The sequence below is a fragment of the Pavona decussata genome, unplaced genomic scaffold, assembly GCF_977016875.1.
Source record: "Pavona decussata unplaced genomic scaffold, jaPavDecu1.1 SCAFFOLD_175, whole genome shotgun sequence".
In the NCBI taxonomy this organism is placed as follows: Eukaryota; Metazoa; Cnidaria; class Anthozoa; order Scleractinia; family Agariciidae; genus Pavona; species Pavona decussata.
The window spans coordinates 2,174,233-2,194,421 of NW_028145586.1; the positions used below are offsets into that span (position 1 = coordinate 2,174,233).

At 36.9% G+C, this 20,189-nt stretch overlaps 1 protein-coding gene and 1 long non-coding RNA gene across 25 annotated transcripts in view; one reads left to right on the top strand and one right to left on the bottom strand.

Annotated features, from left to right (window-relative positions):
* LOC146463639 (uncharacterized) overlaps positions 1-2,971 on the top strand; it is a 19,170-nt gene extending 16,199 nt beyond the window's left edge. For 6 of the 21 annotated variants that reach the window (XR_014856836.1, XR_014856837.1, XR_014856849.1 and 3 more), the window contains one exon: positions 824-2,971. This is a non-coding gene — a long non-coding RNA (uncharacterized LOC146463639). The remainder of the gene's footprint in view (positions 1-823) is intronic. The other 15 variants (XR_014856843.1, XR_014856844.1, XR_014856852.1 and 12 more) reach the window with 15 other exon arrangements.
* LOC146463640 (uncharacterized) lies at positions 1,809-19,167 on the bottom strand. Of its 4 annotated transcripts, none has more exons than XM_085084159.1 (7): positions 18,807-19,167; positions 13,611-13,688; positions 11,806-11,887; positions 9,734-9,822; positions 8,899-8,969; positions 6,122-6,215; positions 1,809-3,754 (listed from the first exon to the last, which is right to left on the bottom strand). In XM_085084159.1, the coding sequence occupies exons 3-6, from the start codon at positions 11,822-11,824 to the stop codon at positions 6,200-6,202; spliced, it is 195 nt and encodes a 64-aa protein (XP_084940285.1). In that variant the 5' UTR covers positions 11,825-11,887; positions 13,611-13,688; positions 18,807-19,167; the 3' UTR covers positions 1,809-3,754; positions 6,122-6,199. The 4 variants fall into 4 exon arrangements, with proteins under 4 accessions (XP_084940285.1, XP_084940286.1, XP_084940283.1 ...); XM_085084160.1 differs by having other exon boundaries at positions 6,122-6,212; positions 18,807-19,162; XM_085084157.1 differs by lacking the exons at positions 1,809-3,754; positions 9,734-9,822 and having other exon boundaries at positions 6,154-6,212; positions 18,807-19,164.
* Between the last annotated feature and the right edge of the window lie 1,022 nt (positions 19,168-20,189).

Sequence of the window (20,189 nt, forward strand, 5' to 3'; positions counted from 1 at the left end):
GTGTTTCTGCCGTCGTTTAATTTAAGTTTTCTCCACGAAGCCTCTAGTGGATAAGTTTGCGCTTCTTGACTTAAGCACATGAGAGCCTATCTCTCTACCGTCGTTTAATTTAAGTTGTGTTATGACTTACGACGAATGGGGTGGAGGGGTTCCAACCACCAACCGGCCGTTTTACTTCTTTTTTTCTTAAACTTAGATTTGCTTTTTTCTTTTTTTTTTTTTCCGAAGATATGATTTTTAAACCAGGAATTAGTATTTTTTTCTTTAATTTTTTATTGGTGCACAATTTTTTTCTAAGGCACCAATTTAAAAATTAAAGTTAAAAAATTTCTTATTCCTTGGTAAAAAGTATCTTCGAAAAAAAGAAAAAGAAAAAAGAAAATTTAAGTTTAAGAAAAAAAGAAGTAAAACGGCCGGTTGGTGGTTGGAAGCCCCCCTCCCCATTCGTCTTAAGCCACAACACAACTTAAATTAAACGACGGCAGAGAGATAGGCCGTCATGTGTTTAAGTCAAGAAGTGCGCGCTTATCCACTAGGCCACGGAGGCTTTGTGTAATAAAGAGGGGTCAAATTTATCTAGTAGCTTGTGGGTCCGATATGCTGATTAGCGTTAATTAGTCATATTTTATTCATAGTCCGTGAGGAATTTTGCACGCTTTGTAACACAGAAAACAAACGGTCGAAACGAAAACAACATTTGCTACGGAAAATTATCCTTGAATGTCCAAGCAAATTTTTTCTGCAAAGCGCTAAACGTCAACATTTTCCTATTGAATGAGTTGTTTTTGAATCGTGTCATTTATTTGGAGTTAATTTCTTTCAGATGCGTGTCCATCTCAAGTTGGAGCTGAACACACTTACAAGAAGTGAAGAGGAAGGAATACTGCTTACATCGCCGTAAATACGTTACTGTTATTTAGATTGCGCGTAAATTAGAAGTTCCAGTATAGAAAGGATCAAGGCATTTTCGGGTCAAAAATTCAACTTTCATTTTAGGTTGAATATTCAAGAAAGTCATAGCGAATTTTTCTAAATGTTATGTTTCCGATAATAATTTAAGAACGCTAAATTTTTAGGGGACTAACTTTTTGGTGCAAGCATATATTGGACGAGACTTCAAAAATTTGAATTTCGCGCGCCGGCAAAATGTAGGCCCGATCTTTTTTAATTCTGGAACTTCTTTAGCTGTCTGTTAGATGAAAGAGACGGACTCGTTTAGAAACGCACGATGCGAATCTCGAAGCCAGTAATTTTCCACAAAGTTTCATGTTGTTTGTATTGTAAAGAGTCTTAATAATTTCGCCGGACTCATCTGACTACGTTCAGTGTTAATGTTTACGTTATCAGCTCGGTAGGTTTCTTGAAGATGTGTTTTGCTTACCTAAACCTTAGCGTTGAAAAGACTTGAAAATTAAAAGGTCGTGGACTAAACTTAACTTCACGAAACTTTAATTTTCAAGTCTTTTCCACGCTTTGGTTTCGGTAAGAAAAACCAAGTCTTCGTGAAACCTCCCGTGCTAATAATGTAAGTTTTAACACTGAGCTTAGTCAGTTGACTCTGGCGAAAGAATAAGACTCTTTGTAATACAAACAACATGGAAAATTACTGGTTGCGAGATTTGTATCAAACGTTGCTAACCGAGTCCGTTTCTTCCATTTAACAGACAACACTGCTAACTAATAGCTTCACGGGCTGAAGACGAAGATGAGAAAGGAAACAAGCTGCCAAATTCACCATAAAGTTAACTGTAAATTTCGTTTGGTCATGCTTTAAGATTTTATCCACAAACTCAAAAGGTAGAACAACCTTGTAGTATTCAATATACCTTTCATCTGGATGATTACACTATAGGATTTCGTGCACAGACTCGAAAGTTAGAACCCTAGGTTAGGGTTACAACTTTATAGTTTTGAACACGATACTATTATTGAACACTGTATTACAACTTAAGTTTTAAAACACTGTATTATTACAGTAGTTTTTGAACACTGTATTGCAACTTTCTAAAATAGTAGTTTTTGAACACTGTATTAAAACTGTACTATTACAGTAGTTTTTGAACACTGTATTGCAACTTTCTAAAATAGTAGTTTTTGAACACTGTATTGCAACTTTCTAAAATAGCAGTTTTTGATCACTGTATTAAAACTGTACTATTACAGTAGTTTTTGAACACTGTATTCCAACATTCTAAAATAGTAGTTTTTGATCACTGTATTAAAACTGTTCTATTACAGTAGTTTTTGAACACTGTATTCCAACATTCTAAAATAGTGGTTTTTGATCACTGTATTACAACTGTACTATTACAGTAGTTTTTGAACACTGTATTCCAACATTCGAAAATAGTAGTTTTGAACACTGTATTGCAACTTTCTAAAATAGTAGTTTTTGAACACTGTATGGCAACTTTCTAAAATAGTAGTTTTTGAACACTGTATTACAACTTTCTAAAATAGTAGTTTTTGAGCACTGTATTAAAACTGTACTATTACAGTAGTTTTTGAACACTGTATTCCAACTCTCTAAAATAGTAGTTTTTGAACACTGTACTATAACAGTAGCTTTTGAACACTGTATTACAACTTTCTAAAATAGTAGTTTTTGAACACTGTATTCCAACATTCTAAAATAGTAGTTTTTGAGCACTGTATTAAAACTTTACTATTACAGTAGTTTTTGAACACTATATTACAACTTTCAAAAATAGTAGTTTTGAACACTGTACTACAACTTTCTAAAGTAGTAGTTTTTGAACACTGTATTCCAACATTCGAAAATAGTAGTTTTTGATCACTGTATTAAAACTGTGCTATAACAGTAGTTTTTGAACACTATTACAACTTTCTAGTTTGTTTCTTACTAGAACACTTTCTAGAACAGAAGTTTGTTGTCACCAGTGAAGTCTGAAATCCAAATAAACTTTGTTCTTCTTAATTTTTGTTTACAATAAAGAATTTGGGAAAACCATCTACACTGTGTGCTGTCTGTTACATGGAAGAAACGGATTCGTTTACAAATGTTTGATACAAATCTCGCAGCCAGTAATTTTTCATGTTTGTATTACAAACAGTCTTATTCTTTCGCCAGACTCAACTGACTAAGCTCAGTGTTAAACTTGCATCATTAGCACGGGAGGTTTCACGAAAACTTCTTTTTCTTACCGAAATCAAAGCGTGGAAAAGACTTCCAAATTAAAGTTTCGTGAACATAGGCTGTTGTTTGAAGTTAAGTTTAGTCCACGACCTTCTAATTTTCAAGTCTTTTCAACGCTAAGGTTTAGGTAAGCAAAACACATCTTCAAGAAACCTCCCGAGCTAATAACGTAAACATTAACACTGAACGTAGTCAGATGAGTCCGGCGAAATTATTAAAGGCTGGTTTCCATATGATCGCAGATCGCAATAAGGTTTGCGATCATATGGAAACTACTTCTGCGATCTTGCGATCGATTTTTGAAGTCTCGCCCAATGTATACTTGCACCAAAAAGTTAGTCCCCTAAAAATTAAGCGTTCTCGAATTGTTATCGGAAACAAAACATTTGGAAAAATCCGCTATAACTTTCATGAATATTCAACCTAAAATGAAAGTTGAAATTTTTGACCCGAAAATGCCTTAATCCTTTCTATGCTGGAACTTCTTATTTACGCGCAATCTAAATAACAGTAACTTATTTACGGCGATGTAAGCAGCATTCCTTCCTCTTCACTTCTTGTAAGTGTGTTCAGCTCCAACTTGAGATGGACGCGCAACTGAAAGAAATTAACTCCAAATAAATCACACAATTCAAAAACAATTCATTCAATAGGAACATTTTGACGTTTAGCGCTTTCCAGAAAAAATTGCTTGGATAACCTGACATTCAAGAATAATTTTCCATAACAAATGTTGTTTTCGTTTCCTCCTTTTGTTTTCTCTGTGACAAAGCGTGCAAAATTCCTCACGGACTATGAATAAAATACGACTAATTAACGGTAATCAGCATATCGGAAACAATAGGACCGAAAAGAACAATAAACCCACAACCTACGTCTAGATAAATTTGACCCCTCTTTATTACACGAAGCCTCCGTGGCCCAGTGGATAAGCGCGCACTTCTTGACTTAAACACATGACGGCCTATCTCTCTGCCGTCGTTTAAATGGGGAGGGGGGCTTCCAACAACCAACCGCCCGTTTTACTTCTTTTTTTCTTAAACTTAGATTTTCTTTTTTCTTTTTCTTTTTTTCGAAGATCGTTTTTACCAAGGAATTAGCATTTTTTTTAACTTTAATTTTTAAATTGGTGCCTACAACACCAACAAAAAATTAAAGAAAAAATACTAATTCCTGGTTTAAAAAATCATATCTTCGAAAAACAGAAAAAGAAAAAAGCAAATCTAAGTTTAAGAAAAAAAGAAGTAAAACGGCCGGTTGGTGGTTGGAGCCCCTCCACCCCATTCGTCGTAAGTCATAACACAGCTTAAATTAAAGCACAGCAGAGAGATAGGCTGGCATGTGTTTAAGTCAAGAAGCGCAAGCATTTCACTAGGCCATGGAGAGTTCGTGTAGAAAACTTAAATTAAACGACGGCAGAAACACGACAGGTAATCGTGTTTTTTCTTTTCTACCCCCCAAAAAATCGTACAGGAAAAAAAATTGTCCCAAAATCGGCTTAATTTCACAGTACACAAAGAACAAAAAAATGAATTGATGCCCACAGCATAGATTGAATTTAAATGGACCTTTAAACATTTTAAATTCAATAACTGGTTTCTGAGTTAGCTGACTGAACGACTAATTCATCGAGAAATCCAAAACCCGAGATTGCCAAATTCAGTGTCCCTTAACCGATAGCAAGTGTGAACAAAAAAATACTACACAGTGAGAAAAAATGCCAAGAAAACCTATGCATGCTAAACGTTTCTTTGGTTCTATTTAAGATGTACAAGGTGGGTTTCACTTTCATATCGGTGATCTAACGTTTTGTTATACAAAGGAGTTCCAACTTTTGAGTCTGTGGATGAAATCGTAAAGTGTAACCATTGACAAAAAGGTTACTGAGCGGTTTTTTCCTGTGGTGCTGTTTATTATGCTGTACAACGTGGTTCTAACTTTTGAGTCCGTGGATGAAAACCTAAGCAGTACTTTCCTGTGGTGCTGTTTGTTACGTTGCTGGTTGTTACATTGAGTCTGTGGATGAAATCCTAAAGTGTGACCATTCAAATGAAAGCAATTGAGTAGTACTTTCCGGTTGTGCTGTTTGATAATTATGCTGTATGTACAAGGTGGTTCTAAATTTGGACTCTGCGGATAAATTCGTCCAGTCTGAGTGTTCAAATGAAAACTACGGAGCAGAACTTTCCTGTGGTGCTGTTTATCACGCTGTACAATGTGGTTCTAACTTTTGAGTCTCTGTATGAAATCCTGAAGTGTGACCATTCAAATGAAAGCTACTGAGCAGCACTTTCCTGTGGTGCTATTCATTATGCTGTACAAGGTGGTTCTAAATTTTGAGTCTGTGGATGAAATTCTGAATCCTTTCAAATGAAACCTTGACATCATTACCGACTAACTCTGTTGGCCGGCTTTAATTCTTAGTAATACTAGTCTTCTAATAACAATTGATAGATCATAGATCAAAATGATTATGGTCTGAACCTTACAGATCGCCCTATTATTTGACCGGCAACTTTCCATTTCATTTCAATATTGATTATTAATAGAAACTCACAGCTGCGTTAGTTATTGAGTGAACAGCTGACAGACAGCAAAAAGTGTGACTATCAGATGCTCTACCACTGAGCTACAGGAGACTCGTGGGAGCTAAGGTCATTAAACTAGTAGTTTTAGTTTTCTTGTTTGATTTGAGTAATGTACAACGCAGATGCGTAATCAAGTGCATGGCCACTGGCTGAAACCTAATAGGTTCCACGGGCTTTGACCCCCTGATTATGAGGCTTTCACATGCTTGAAAATTGTTCCAGTTGTTGTTTTATAGTTTTGCCTGATTTTATTTATTTTGTTTTTGTTTGTTTCGACAATAAAACACTCAGGTGAGACATGTACATAGAGATTTGTCAGAAACGTTTTGCTGTGCTTCATCAATAATTACATTTAATTTAATTAAAGTTTCCCTACCTCTGTTTTTCAATCCAGCTGATTGCCTTAAATTCTTGCTTGTTTGTTCCTGACAAGCCATCTAAAGGTTTCTGGCATTTATTTGGTGTACCTGCTTGAAATAAGATGAAATAAAAGAGAAACATACAAATTCAATAAATAGAAAAATAAATAAATAAATCTTTCAATAGATGAAATTTCAACAACAAAACATTTAAAAATATTCAATACACATCCTGCTACAAAAGTGGCCTATACAGTTGAGAATTGTGGTAACTCGAACCTCTTTGTAACTTGAATCAAATTAAAATTTTATTTATAGTTCCTTTCTTTTATCCATTTTACTCATTATTTTGACCGAGTGATTTACTCAAACTTCAGTGACTGTAATTAAATATTACAACCAATTTGCAGTTAGGCCTAGTTCATACGTTGCATTTCAGTCGAATATAATGCAGATGAAGTTAATAAAAGAAATTATATTCGTCGGTAAAGCGACGTATGAATTGAAGGGGTGCGCGGAAGAAGGCCCTAAGTGACTTTTGATGTAAGGTCAAATTCTCCTTTTATTTCACAAGCAGAAGTCACTTAGGGCTTTTTTCCAGGCACCCCTTCAATTGGTTCGTGGAATTAAATTTGTCTAGTACAGATAAAACGTCTGACATGCGTGTGAGTTCAGACGTCGAAGTTCAGAGGCATCAAATTAAAAGCATAAATTTGAAAATACATTAACTAAATATCAGTTCGTCTTTTTCTTGAATCTGGAATCATCGTAGTTCCAGCATCCTATGTTATTCAAGTCTGTTGGATTAAATTTGCCATCTAAATTGAATCTCTATTATAGTCGTCTTTCAGACGAAGTCAATTCGAATTAAATTCAACCGAATTATATTTGACATATAAACTAGGCCTTTTAAAAAACTTTCTTCTGACTGAGTTCATAGTTGCACTTGGAACAGTTGACTAATAGCTTTGGAAATTCAATTTATTAAGAACTAGTATTGCTTTGGTCATACCCCATCCCAAGCAGTACACAGTAATAACAATACTGCCCATCACTGTTTTGAAAGCCATTTTTTAAAACCATGTTCTCCCTCTGTCCTTCCAAACAAAACTAGACTGCAAAACAGTCATGATTTTTGCGCAAGTCTGTCATACAAATCCACGTGGTCTTCAAACATGGTACAGCGCAGTGTTGAATGGTTGACCATACATGTAGCTGCATCAAATGACATAGCATTGTGTGAAATAGCTCAATATGATGTCAAATGGCACAGTGTAACAACCTGTCTTGAAGCATAAAATTAATGTCTTTGGTACAGATCAACACAACATTGCTTAGTCCTGCATCAAATGTTTCAGTGTTACACCAAGCAGTTTAGTGTAGCATCAAATGGTTAAGTCTACCATGAAATAGTTCACAATGACCAGAAATGGTTGAGTGGCGATGAAACAGTGTAGCATGATGTCAACTAGGGTTGCCAAAACCACCAAAAAAAGACAAGAAAAGCAAATGGAACAGCGATCTGCAGGGGGCATGACATCACACATGCTACAATAACTAATAAAAATTCCCATGTGCTGATTGGCTCACAGGTATTGTCAATGAAAGTGCTGCGGCTCGTTGTTCCATTAACATGTAAGTTTTGAACATGATTTTATGGCCTATAAGAGTATAGATATGAGAGAATTAGAATTGCGCTTCATAACATAAACAGAGTCTTTTTTCCTTGCTGGAAAATATTTCACTGCACAAAATTCAGGCTTTCCAGATTGGTGACCACTCCAGCCCAGCTAGTTTAACTTTTTTTACCAATTTTTTTTCATGCATGCATGGCTCCCCTAAAATCCTACCAGCCCACTCTACACTGTACGTCACAAACAAAATAAACTGGCCCTTATTTTGGATGACAATAATAATATTTGACACAAAAATTTAGTATAATCCAGTATCAAAGGAAGGAATTGGCCTGGGACAAAAGTTATGTTTCACTTTGTACATCAGAAGACATATATCTTGGAGCCATCTGTTGCACAGAGTGGGTAAATTTGCTTTATCCAATAGCTGTTGATTAATCAAGATGTGTGTCCCTAAAGACAGCCCACAAAACCTGTTCTTGTAGCCTCTCTAATCTACAAGTGTCTGAGGCCCTGCAAAAGTGCCATACTACATGGCAGTAAGTGAGTTGGGGTCCGAAGAATTGCCGATTTATAGAGTTGCAACTTTGCCATGGTAGGTATCAGATTCCTTAACCAAACCATTTGATGCTACACTTATAAACTGCTTGTTGTAACACTGAAGTGTTTGATGCAGTACTAAGCAATTTTGTGTTAATCTGTACAATTATTAGATGTTACATCCTTGACCGGTTGTTACGCTGTGCCATTCGACATCATACTGAGCTATTTCACACAACACTGTACTGTCATTTGAAGCTACGGTCAACCATTCTTCACTGCACTAAGCCAATTCTCATGTATCATGAACGATGTGACACTGGATCATTTGCAATTACAATGTGTTGATTGAACGTTGGAAACTGGTCCATTCTCTGTTTGAATGTTAGATTGCAAATGAAGGCCTCAAAAGGGTGAGCTATTCACACTTTGACTTAATTGTTTAGCTATTTTATGTTCCACTTCCACATGAATTGCTGGTCTGTTTGTCTTTTGGCTACCTGACCATTTTGTTTTACACTTTTCTATTCCAGTAAAGAAAGTTGATCAGTTTGTACTAATGACTGGACATCCAACTTTTTTATTGTCTGTGCTATTTTTTAAAGGGTACTTTAACTTACCATCTCTTTTTTGTCTGTATCATTTGAAATTCTTGTATTTTTGTTGGTAATGGCAGCCACTGTTTTGCAGTCTAAAATTAAACAAAAGCAAAAAAATTAAAAAACTAAAGTTGGTACATGTACCTCAATCGAGAATCCCCCAATCATTGGAGTGGTTGATTTGCATTAAACAGCAACAACAACAACAAAATTGAATAAAATTTCAATCCTTGCCAAAAATTTCTTGGGACAGCTAACAAAATATAAACCCGTGCCTATTAGGCTATAGTCGATTTGTACTTAATTAACATTCTCAAGCTGAAGAAGGTTGTAGCAACAACCAAAATGTCCAGGGACATTTTATATTTTTAAAGCCAGTGCCAACATTTTATACAAATTTACAATTTGTACACTGGATGTACATGTATATTAACAGTCACCATAAGTGCTATAATTGAGAAATCTTTTGATCCCCTCCCCCTCCAATGCTGATGATGCAGCTTTAAGTCACCTGGGTCATGGAAGCACTCAGTCTGTGAGAAATCAACATTGTGTGGGGGATTAAGGTGGCACTTGGTGTAATGTTTTCATGAGACTGTCCCAAGATTTTTGGCCACCACGTTCACTATGATAATAATGATGATCATGATGATGACGCCAATATTGATTATGATCAATATTTTGTTGCAAAAAATTCCCTTAATTTGCTCCTCTTACACCGAGAACAGATCCCATGCCCTGATGACATGAAAATTTTTTGAATCACAATTTTATCACCTTATGCCTATGTGGACACCACATAACCACCAAAATAAACAAGCTAAAAATTAAAGCAACATTAACTACAAGTTCTCACCTCAATATTAAACAATGCCCTTTTGACGTTGATGGACTCCATGATGGATGATGGAGTGTGTCTCCATATTATCCCCATGCAGCATTTACCTGGAGAGATCAAAATTACAACTATGTTTAACTTAAGACATGCTAACTAGTGTTTCTAAATCAAAACTACAAGTCAACTATCACCTTAAGGGACATTTGAATGGTTCATGGTTCATTTATTTTACACTATTTACACAACATTAACATAGAAAGAAAAGTATCACAACAGATGATTACAAGATAAAAATAAATACAGTACAAATTATGAAATGTGTGTGGTGGTCAAAGTAGCAAAGGCTTTCTAGTTGACCACCACCTACTTTTAAGTAAACAAAGATGAAGATGGGGTTAAGTAACATGGTACTACTCTGGATAATTTGTGGGACTGGCATGCAGTTATATACTATCTAACTGAAAGCTCCGTTGAATAAAACAATCCAGAAATCATCAGATTTTTGCAGATTTTTACACCGAAAGGTCGTTCCGTTTTTTCGCTCATTTTTATAGTTAACTGTATTTCTAAATTTAATCCTATTAAATCCAAATTTCTTCCAAATATTGGAAAACAAAATTAGCTTTCAGGATCTGACACATTTTAAAGTGTTACCAGCTTTCAAATCCTTCCTCCGACTTCCTCCTTCATTCAATTCTTTTGTTGAAAAATCCCTTCTTGAAAATGATTTTGTGAAGGAATTGAAAGCTTGTAACACTTTCAAAACTTTTAGATCCTGAAAGCTAAATTGTTGACCAATCTTAAATGACGGGATCAGGCAACAAATTATTTATTTTCTCAAATTCTTTCAAGTAAGTTTTACACTATTTTTGTACCTTTTCACCCAAGTAGGATGTAATTTAATGTTTACGTTATGGCTGAAAGACTTACATTCATCTTCAAAGCTGAACCCACACAAATTAATTCTGAATCATTTCTTTTTTAAATCTAGTGCTCTCTGTTAGAAATTAGAACTTAAATTAACCTAAAGCAGTGCATAGTCTTTTGTCTAACTTTTCTTCTATGAGTTACTAGCAAAAGTCATAAGTTACTTATAAATTATAATTATTCACTGAATCTGCTGAGTTTGACAGCTTTAATTCACAAAATTATGTAAAATGTAAACCCACATTATAAAGATAATAATATTATAATTATCATGGCCATTTTCTGTGTCACTCTAGGCCTATCATCGCATGCTTTTCCAGTGAGCTCTTCAAAAGTCTGAAACATCATGTCCGGGCACAGGGTGAGCTTTAGCATGCAGTTATCAAACAATGAACCAAATCAAAACCAAATTATACAATATTAATTTTTTAACTGCAGACAGTACTGTTTCGGCCTTTTGGGCCTCATCAGTGCAGTACTGATGCTAGGATGGAGGTGAGGCTATAAAGCCACCCCAAGTGATCCCACACTTGTGGTATCAGCTAAGTCATACCAGAGCGCTCGAACTAGTATAAAACTAATTTTTTATATATATATGGTGTTTTGAAACTTCTTTTCAGACCTGCTTCAGGGAAATCTGCATCCAATTTCACACCAAAACATGACCGGCTTCCATTCTGACCATAATTATACTTAATACCATCAACTGAATCTAAATGTGACTGCATGATGTGGTGAAAACATTTTACAAAATGGTGTTTGAAACATTGTCATCCAACGTTTGAATTTGAATGAATGTTAGGCCAACTATTGCACTTGAACATAACTTAATGTAAGTACTTACTGGAAGCAAATTTGTTTTTACAAATTAATATGTTTTCCAATGAGTGAAATTTACATGTATCTGTCAATGAATGCTGAACATATTTTATCTTACTCAAAATGAAGTATAGTTTCATTCAAATTTCTGTCACAAAAACCACTAGCACACCAAAGCCGTTGCATGACAGCTTCTTTCAGCCAGTCAAACTTGTTTGGTGACAAAACATGGCATGTTTTAAACCTAGTTACTGTAGGTCAAGTTTTTTTTCCCACCATGTGGTCACTCTTAGATACAACTGATAGACCATATAATAAGGCATTGGAGTCCTTTGTCAACTCACCTCTTAAAAATGATGTCATGTGGAGACTTATAACTGCGTCTTGGTTTATACAGTTTCCATTCCACACCTGACTTTATTTTACCTTGAGGGAGACACGAGAACATTGTTATGATAAGCAACATAATGTGGGTAAAGAGTCCACCAGTTGCACGTAAAGGTAAATAACAGATTTTTTCTTTAATTTGTAAAATAAATGGTTTGAACCCAGGAGTGACAGTCATGTCATAAGTTCACGTATAAGTCTTCATAAATTATGATCATCCAGGTGAGTGTAGTCCTGAGAACAACTGTTTGAGGTGACATTGACTTATGTTTCGACAAGTTCTTCAGAGTCAAGTAAATTGTGGAACATTGGCAGATGGTATAAAATGTCTCTGGTTGTTGACATGATTGGTTAACGAAGTCTAGATATATGTTATTGGTCATTTATCAGTTCAGCTTTGATATTATTGGCTGTGAAGATTGTTAAAAGTGATTGGTGCATTTCGATCCATCTTTCGTTAGCCAAAAGTCTGTTGATCTATTGTTAAAGTTAAGTTGTCTGTAGTTTGTCTGTTTTGTTGATGTTATAAATTATTCGTTTGTAATGTGCAGGTCATTGTAGGCAATGGTTGAGTGGCATTTCTTCTAAGTTAGTAAAACAGCTTTCCAGAGTGAGTAATTGATAGTAATTTGTACTGTAGGTATTGCACTCGGCAGAGTCCCATTCGATTCAGAGTGTGGTTATTTTGTGAATGGTGTTCAGCAATGTGATTGCTGATATCACTATTTGTTGCTCATTTGTGTTCAGTCAGTCGTATATTCAAATTTCTGCCTGTTTTACCAAGTTAAGTGGCCTGGCAGTTGCGCCATTTGATCTTGTAAACTGCTCCCTGTCTGTGGCTCAGTTTGTCTCTGTCCTTTACGTTCATCAGTAGTTGTCGTTAAGTAGTGATAGGTTTGTGAGCTACACAGATGTTGTAGGTTTGTAGGATCCATGCGATAGTTTCAGAAGTGCCTTTGATGTACATGTAAGGTATAGTCACAGTAATAGTCATTGCTTTGTGAGAAGTAGGGTTGTAGGATGATTGCTCCAGTAGTCTGTCAGCATATGTTGGTTTTATGTAAACTATCGTACGTAATTTTTGTTGTTGTGATGGGTGACAAAGCAGACTAGAAATAAAGGTATTTTATCATTTTCTATAATCTCCTTAGAAAACTGTATGTCAGCACTCTGTCCATTAAGGTGCTCATGAAAATTGCCGATTTCAACTTTGTGCACAGCTGTAAAGTTTTTTTTACTTGCTTACTAAGACAGACTACATCTATGTACCATAACAAGTCAAGGGCAATAGTGTGTGTTCGAAAGTTGCTAAGGACTTGTTCCTCGATGTTTGGTAAAACAGACAGTTTCTGCTACTAACAACAATGGAAACTGGTGAGCCCATAGCTGCTCCGTGTACTAACTGCTTGTAGTGTTTGCTGTTGTACTGAAAGTAATTAGCAATAAGCCAGAGGTTCAGTAAGTCCATTAAGTCATCTGTAGGCAGTGTCGGTTTTGTTGTAGAGTTCTTGATGGCAGTGCCAGTACAGTCTAGAGCCAGTTGAAGTGGAATGCTGATAAACAGTGCTTTCAATGAAACGCCTTCAATAACACCCTTAAAAAATTAAACAATCCAAATAATACACTAATTGGTTAGAAGCCTCAACATCCCCATTGACATGTTAATGTATGCAACCCGTTGGGAATTGGAAGATCTTTCAAACTGGAAATATTACTGAGTATGAATAATCACAGTTCATAATATGAATTTATTATAACAAACCTCTTAGATAGTATTGTGAAGAGACTGGTGGATTTCGTGAGGAGTTCTTGACACCATTATATTATGCACAAGATTCACCTAGAGAGAGAGAAAGAGATGACAGATCTGTTAAGACTTGTGTCCTGACTTCAAACAAGTCATCTCAAAAGAAACTTTTCAATAGACATGTATGACATGTTCGCTTAGAACTCACAAAAAAATGAAGATCAACTGTTTGAGGGCTGAAAGTGATCACAATCAATGCAATCTCGTACCCAGAGTCCTCAGGACTCTGGGTGTGAGATTACAATTAATGTTTCCAGAGAAGCCCCCTACTACAACCCCCATCCCCCCACCACCTCACATTTAGTATAGCACAAAACTTGGATCGTTTATAGATTAAAGGGGTGTGCAGAAAAAGGCTGTAACTGACTTTTGTTGTAAGGTCAAATTCTCCTTTTGTTTCACAAGCAAATATAAGGCAATCTAGAAGGAGAATCTGACAATTTCTCAGAAGTCACGTTGGGCTTTTTTCTTGGCACCCCTTCAATTTAAACTGAGTGCATTCTGTTAAGAGTTAATGATGCTGAATAACGAAACAGTACCTTCATTATTGCACCCTTGAAAAAACTGCAATTGACCTATTAAATGACTTGCTCTTCTAATCCCTTAGGAATTGGAGCTTCTTTAATCAAAGGCTCCTGTGAGCCAACTCGTGAATGCAGATGACACATAGTAATTGAAATTTAGACGGCTACGGAAACTTCCTCGAAAGCTAAAAGAAATTAGCATACCTCAGTGACCGACTATCACGTAACGCGCAATCTGATTGGCTACACAGGTGCCGTCTATCGATCGATAGACGGCAGTTTGTCAGAGCTCGCACGATTTAGCATGCATCATTGCACAAATATATCAAAATTTATGAAATGTAAAGATTTTTTTGCTTCATAGATCGATCACTGAGGTATGCTAAAACAATGAGACGGCTCGCTCTCGGTTTCTATTGCCTTTGATAGTTGGCTCGGGGCTTCGCCCCTCGCCAACTATCAGCCGATAGAAACCTCGAGCTCGCCGTCTAATTGTTAATTATATCTTCGCCCGATTATGTAACGAAAAATAACCATTCTTGTACTATAAAAATGATGGCCAAATTATTCTGTACAGATTGAATAAGCCGATTATTCTGATGCGCCGATTAAAAAAAATCACGTGTTTTTTTATTCAAAGTTCATAGAAGCACGCCATGTGCAGCTACGTCATGCAAATTCGTGTCCCCGATAGTCCGGGGCTACTGGATTTCGCGATCGGGCTGGTGGATTCTAACCATCACTTGCCCAATGGGCAAGTGAAGTTTTTTTGGGAATTAAAATTACAAAATTACTGTAGGGCAAGCCGATCTCACAAAGGGAAATCTGTTCAACAAAGTATCGCATTACATTTCATGCCTGATATAAATGCGTGATATTTTTCCTTTGGAGTTCAGTCCACGCAATCCTTAAGTAAAAATAATGAACTATATATGACAAGCTCTTGCTAAATAAGAATTATTTATCGACCGCGTCCTTTTGCTTTCCCATAAATTACCAGTTGTAAATTTCGAAAATGAAACATTTTTTCCCTTTGAAACCTCTATGAAAGCTGGCAAGGTCTTAAAGTGTTCATTTCACCAGAAATTTGCATAATTTTGTTTACGACGTCAATGATGCGTGACATGGCACGTTCCGCTTTCGCGTGAAAACTGACAAAAATTAAAATTAAAAATCCTATAACTTTGCTCAGATTCAACGAAAAATCTCCATTCTTACACTAAAATGATTGTCAAATTATTCTCTACAAAATGAATGAGAGAATTCTGACGCGTCGTGAAAAAAGTTTTTTTTTCCACTAATTGAGTTTACGACCCCGGACTTTCTGAAAAACTGAAAAAACTTGTAACTTTGCTCAGATTGAACGAAAAATCTCCATTCTTGCACTAAATGATCGTCAAATTTTTCTCTACATATTGAATAAGAATTTCCTGATGCGCCGTGAACAATAAATGTTCGCGTGTTTTTTCCACTGATTGAATTTAAAACTCATTCACTGCGCACGCCCGAAAGTTAACGACAAAGCCGACCGACCAACCAACCAACCAACCAAGTCAACAGTCAGCTTTCGCTATAACTCGTTCATTGCGCTATGCGCATTCACGAGTTAAAAATGGAGTTACTGGGTGAATATTTCATGGTTTACATGAAATTAAATCAGACAAACCTCTCAGATAGTATCATGAAGAGAATGATGGCCCATGAAGAGTTTCCTTGTCATAAAATTATATACATGTGATTCACCTACAGAAAGAGATGAGATTATGTCTGTATGATGTCATGACTTTAAGCAAGTCAATTTCTAATAACTTATTAAATTAGCATAATTATGTTTATCAGCTGCGAACTACCCATTAGCTGTGAACTACCCATTTTCATCAAAAAATTTAGTCGCAGGAACCAAAATTTTTGTCCCGCGAATTCAAACATGGTTTGAAATTATTTGTGGGACAAGTCCCCGGGACTTGACAACTCAAATTATGCTGGTCCCTGCGTGTGAACTGTTTCTGGGACAAGTCCCTCCGACCAAATGAAAATAAACCAACCGCTGATCAGTATTTTCGCTCCCATAACCCCTTACGAACTCCGTTTCAAGATGGCAGCCGACGGTGATGTTGAAAAAGTATTTTAGTTTTGTTTGTTTTTAAGGCGTTGTTTGAATAGCTGCTGTTTTTCTGTTCTGAATCAGTAGTATACTGAACTCTAAAAAAGAAAAAAACCTTTTGTAAATGACCAGGGTTGTCGCTAAGCGCCGGCTGCCGTCGAAATTTGCCGGCTGGGAAAGAGGTCATTGCCGGCTGAATTTTGGGTGGCAAGCACTCGGTTAAAAGGGCAATGAACAGTTCTTTAGTTACCCACAATCAATTGTTCGATTTAGAATAATATATTTTAAGTGAAAAGGTTGAATAAACTCCTGACTACCTTGAGTATCGCTGCCATAAAGTAATTAAAATAAAGTCTTGTTTTGAGAACTTGTTTACCGTGTCCTCTTTCCGTTTTCTGCGTCCGCCATCTTGTCAACACAAAGCTTGGTAGCCCCCGCATTCAAGGCGTTGCGAAAGATTGGGAACGAGTTTGTTACCAGGTATTTGTGTCAGATCGGAGAAAGAAGAAGTCTTTCTCTGTAGCATGACAGAGAAAAAAAAACATGAAGGAAATCTTCGTAATGTTTTAATACAGCTTTTAATTGGTTAAATTTTATTGCTTATAACATGTTTATGCTCATGAATAGCAAGAGGAACTGGGCAAACGGAGGAACAACTGAACAAACCAGAAACCAAAAACCAGAAACGTAAATGGTCTGCCGAGTGCTCGCCGGCGAAAACAAACGAACGAGAAACCGAGTGAATGAACCCGCGAAACTGGATGAACAGCTGAACGACCGAGTGGACAGCTCTTTTGTTTGCAGTTCTAAGCGTTTACAAGAATCGATTTTCTGATATTCTAGTGCAAACTTAAAAGCACTTATCTTTTCGGAACGAATGGAAAGCGATGTAGCTTTTGTTCTCATTACTTTAATGTTAAGTAAATGTTGAAAATCTTACGCACGTATTTTCATTTTTAATGTTAGAGTTAAGTATACACGGCATTCATGAAAAACGAGTTTTAGTTAGATTAGATTAGTTGTAGTTAGGTTATTTCTAATTTTTATACTTCTGATGGATTTTACCGTGTTTAAATAAAGAACTATTCCTCTAGTGAGCTCACCAAAAAGAGAATTAAGACAACAGCATAGATTGATGAACTGAAGTAAAACAAAGCGCTGTCTGTTCAGAAGCCAGGTCTGTCATTCTCCTTAGGGGCACAGTGAACAGACTTGGTAGAGAGTTCAAGGAACGCCAAACAACGAAAACTACATGAAAGAAAAATGGAAACATCAAAGCGAGGGAGAAAATTTTGAGTAAATTCAGGGTGAATCTCTGTACAACACGTTTCAAACTGCGGCACCACAGCTGACCTTCTCTTTAATGGTTGTTTCTTTTTGCATAAAAGAACCCCTAGATTTCACCAGAGTGCACCAAATTAAAATTTTCAAAATTTCCTGGGGAGGTCCCCCAGACCCCCCGAATGGGAGGGGGCGACCCCCTCCCATACCTACCCCTCCATCAGCTACGCCGACGGCAGAAGCCACTTCACGCGTTCTTTAGCCGGCTCAATTTCTCAGCTAACCCGCAGACAAATTTCTTAGCTACAACCCTGAATGACTGACTAATTTCATAGATCGACAATGTGCTGTTTTATTAATGTGTACGTGTAGTTCTGGTTTCAAAGGGCAGTTCAAATCCCCCAAGCATAATATTTAATTCAGAATCTAAATTTTCGTTCGGTAACAAAGTTAGTGGATTTGTGAAAAAATGTGTAAGCTCCATATTAATTTTTTTTTTTTTTACTTGACTCCAGAGCAGAGGTGGTGGTGGTGGTAGAGGGGGAAGGGGGGGGGGGGGTTACTGTATAGATTTTGGGGTGGGAGTGTGCTGCAAGGACTCTGAAAGCCTTAGCCTATACCAGACCACATTCAGCCACATTTTGCCACCCTAATCTAGACTAGACACCAGAAGTCCCTACCTTATCCAGTGACCTGTTCCAGACTAATCTCAACACTCCATCAAAAGCCTAGGTAATTTTTTTCTCAGGCCATTAAGCCTATGAAGTAGTCTAAAGCCAGGCATTACTATCTTATGCCGCTTTACGCCAACGACAACGATCTGGATCGTCTGCCAGTACACCAAGCAATTTGGAAACTCAAAGATCCTCAGGGTAACCTACATAAAATGCAGCCTGGCTCAATGCTCCTGCCTTCAATTCAGCAGACAGCAGTCATTTAATCGAACTCCCCTGCTTTAAATCCCGGATCCACCCCCACCTCATGCACTATTTGGTCAAAGGTGGCTCTGTTTCTGTTTTCCATTACTTCTCGCCTTTACAAAATATTCATGTTAAAGAAATGCAACTTAGCAATAGAAAAAATTTCTGAGCTCATAAACTTTGTCTGACTGACAAAGGAATATAAACCTGTTTGTAGAAGGAATGCTAAACTGAGCAACGCAACTTTCTTGCAATGAAAAAATCACTTTAGTAACATTATATTAGCATTACCGCTTTGTGAAAATGGAAATTAAACACTTACCTTCCGCCAGCTAGTCCGTGTACAACTTTGGAAGCTTATCTCAATCCGCCATGTTGTCACATTACGACCAGCAGAATAAGAAACCCCGGTGGAAATAAAGCCGCAAGCAGCTAAAAGGGCTTCCTCTTTCATCCAACCTCGTGTATCCGAATTAAGCAAATTTCCAAAGGAGTTTTGTACATCCTGAAGTAGACCTTTAAACATACAAAAGGTCACAAAAAGCCATGCTTGTCGAATGCTTGCTTTTAAACCTTTCGCCATCTTCCCGCCAGGTCTTCCCATGAGTCCACTCGGGCTAAAAGACCGGGGTCGGGGTCCTGGGAAGGGATAGATAAATTAGGGACTTGTCCCTTCGTGTGTGCCGACCAAGTCCTACCCATTTCATCGAAAAATTTAGTTGCAGGGACCACAGGGCGCAGAGGACTCAAATTTGTTGTAAATGAGCGGCTATTTGTTGATTTAAGGTCTTTCCCCTAAAATAGAACCTACACTCAGATTTTTTCCAAACTTTGCCCATGTGTGGCTCACTACATGTAAACTGCAAAAATGAAATAAAAAGAGGGGGTCCCCATGCTTGTTCTTCAGCAACGAAGCATTGAAATATGGTAATTTCTGCATGTTTGGACAAAAAGGACTATAATAAAGCATTTGCCAAAAACAGGAATTATTTAATGAAGGGAACAGTTAACGGCTCATTTCATAGATTTTTTTCCCTGTTCATAAATCATTTTCAATGTGAAATCTGTTTGAAAACTATCCCTAACCAGTACTACTGAGATATTCAACAAAATAATCTAATTCGTTACCTCTGAAGGTAGGCCAAAATGTCCATTGGCTAGATATTAGGCGCAAAATTTGATATTTCTAACACTAGGATTTTCCTTAAATTTTCACGGTAGTTGGCAAACGATATTGTGGTTAGAAATCTGAAAAGAGAAAATAGGTTCACCGGGTTGGTTTTACAGATATTTCACAAGGCAGTGGTAAATCAATCTTCAAAACTGGTTTCTCCGCGAAGGGACTGGGGCGAGTCTTATGAAAACACCTTTATTTCCGCGCAAAATGCAAATTAAGAATTTTTTTGTCAGAAGCAAGTCAGATTGAGTGATACTCAGTAGTTAGCTAGAAATGAGCGTAAATTTTTATTTTGCCATTGTGCGCAGTAGAGTTGCGCACTGCAAAACAGGGGAATGACCTTAAATACAAGAACGTGATCTAACAAAGCGTCATGTGATCTTATTACGCGTCTGTTGAAACGCGTAATAAAATTGGTTTGCGCCGGAGAATTTAGCCGCTCAATTACAACAAATTTGACTCCTCTGCGCCCTGTGACTACTTGTCCCGGACAAGTCCCTGCGACCAAATGAAAATAAACCAATTGCT

What these genes read in the sequence shown, in the direction of transcription:
- LOC146463640 (XM_085084157.1), bottom strand. Translation starts at nt 19,088, where the DNA reads ATGGGAAGACCTGGCGGGAAGATGGCGAAAGGTTTAAAAGCAAGCATT. An exon ending in CACGGACTAGCTGGCGGAAG is followed by an intron (nt 13,689 to 18,806) that starts GTAAGTGTTTAA and finishes CTCTCTCTCTAG; the next exon opens with GTGAATCTTGTGCATAATAT.